Source organism: Gymnoscopelus braueri (genome assembly GCF_963280865.1).
Source record: "Gymnoscopelus braueri genome assembly, chromosome: 18".
In the NCBI taxonomy this organism is placed as follows: domain Eukaryota; kingdom Metazoa; phylum Chordata; class Actinopteri; order Myctophiformes; family Myctophidae; genus Gymnoscopelus; species Gymnoscopelus braueri.
Window position 1 is genome coordinate 12,126,257 of NC_137618.1, and position 1,502 is coordinate 12,127,758.

A 1,502-nucleotide genomic window follows, 5' to 3' on the forward strand; every position below is an offset into this window, starting at 1 on the left:
TTCCTGAAGCATGGTTTCTGTGCCTGTTTTTCTCTTTCTCTCCAATGTACATGTTCCTGTCCCTTGTCGACCAACCACCAAGCCGATATCACCTGATATTTTATATTACCACGCTGATTAGATGTACAGACTGACTGCTGTTACTGAAATTCTGTCCAATAAGGTTTGACGTTTGGATCAGTGAGGTGTTTTTATCCCACCAACATTAAAACCTGTGAGATTATTCTATCTTTAATGTTTCATTATGTTTTTTTTTGTTTTGTTTTTTGCCCTCCATCTGTGTTTTTTATTTTTTTCTTCGACTGGGTGGATTGATCCCTTGAATTCTTTATTGAGCAGGGAGAATATTATATGATAATAAAAGCTGAGTATCAAACAGCATATACTGTAGCAGAGAAAAGAAGTCAGGTGTTATTTGATATTTGTCCAGCACTGGTACCAATGTCACTATCTTTAGACACCATCAGTGTCATAGTCTACACATGTTTTCATACATGTAGTAATTGAATATTCGAGAAGCGCAGGTTTTTAATATTTTCAAAGTATCAATGAATGGATTCATTATTGAAGTTATTTTACGCGGCACAATGTGACTGGGCTATTTTCACAATTTTTGCCCAAATTATGTTCTTTTTTTTTACAATAGATTAAATTGATTTGTTTGATTAACTGTTGCAGACCTACATGTGCATTAATTGATTGAGTACAGTACAGGTTACAAATGTAATGAGAGATAACCCATTGTACAATCTCTTGAGTTACAGACCAGTAAAGGGTTGAGTTTGTCCGCTGGTGGCCCCCGGAATTGAGTTTGTGAAGCTACAGAGCATCTTTGGTAGCCATCCTGCAGATGACTGCATCCAACAGAGACCCACACCTCTCCTCCTGCGCGGTGACTTTGTACATCTTCTTGATCTCGTCGAGGTCGCTCAGCATCGAGACGTGTTCCACCGGAAGCTGTCGTCCGTCCACTTTAGCCACGATGTCCGAGAGAAGAAGATCACGTGACTCGTCTTTGGAGTGAACCACAGTCACGTGCACGGAGTCATCGCTGTCCGTGATGCCAAACCTCTTGAAAGCTTCCGATATGTTATTACCTGGAGACAGATTGAAGATGATCTCTGAATACAAACCTCTGGTCTTCATCTTGCCAGTTTTCTGCGAGTGCACGGCCTTGTTTGTGGCTACCAGCACTTGGAAAGGATTCAGTAGCATTGTTGGGTTGACCAGGGCACACTTGATGTGACCCTCCACAGCACTCCGTCTCAGTTCGGCGGCGTTTCTCACATCTTTAAAAAGCAGCTGAGTGACGCTGTGCAATGGATAGAGCTCTAGTTCCTGTGTTAAGTGCATGACCTCCTCTCCTGGGCACATGGGGACCACCAACCAATAATCGCCAGGACTTTATTTACCAAGGTACATAGGCCCTGATGATGTCACTTGGTGATGTTACGCACTGATGTCACAATCTACAAAGCGCACAATGCGCAGCGTTGTGACGT

General features: G+C 42.5%; 1 protein-coding gene across 1 annotated transcript; it reads right to left on the reverse strand.

Annotated features, from left to right (window-relative positions):
- Positions 1–819: 819 nt before the first annotated feature.
- Positions 820–1,353, reverse strand: LOC308073727 (EKC/KEOPS complex subunit TPRKB-like; the record flags this gene model as incomplete). The annotated part of the gene is made up of 1 exon (XM_080412815.1): positions 820–1,353. One exon carries the CDS (start codon positions 1,351–1,353, stop codon positions 820–822), a length of 534 nt encoding a protein of 177 aa, XP_080268941.1.
- Positions 1,354–1,502: the final 149 nt, after the last annotated feature.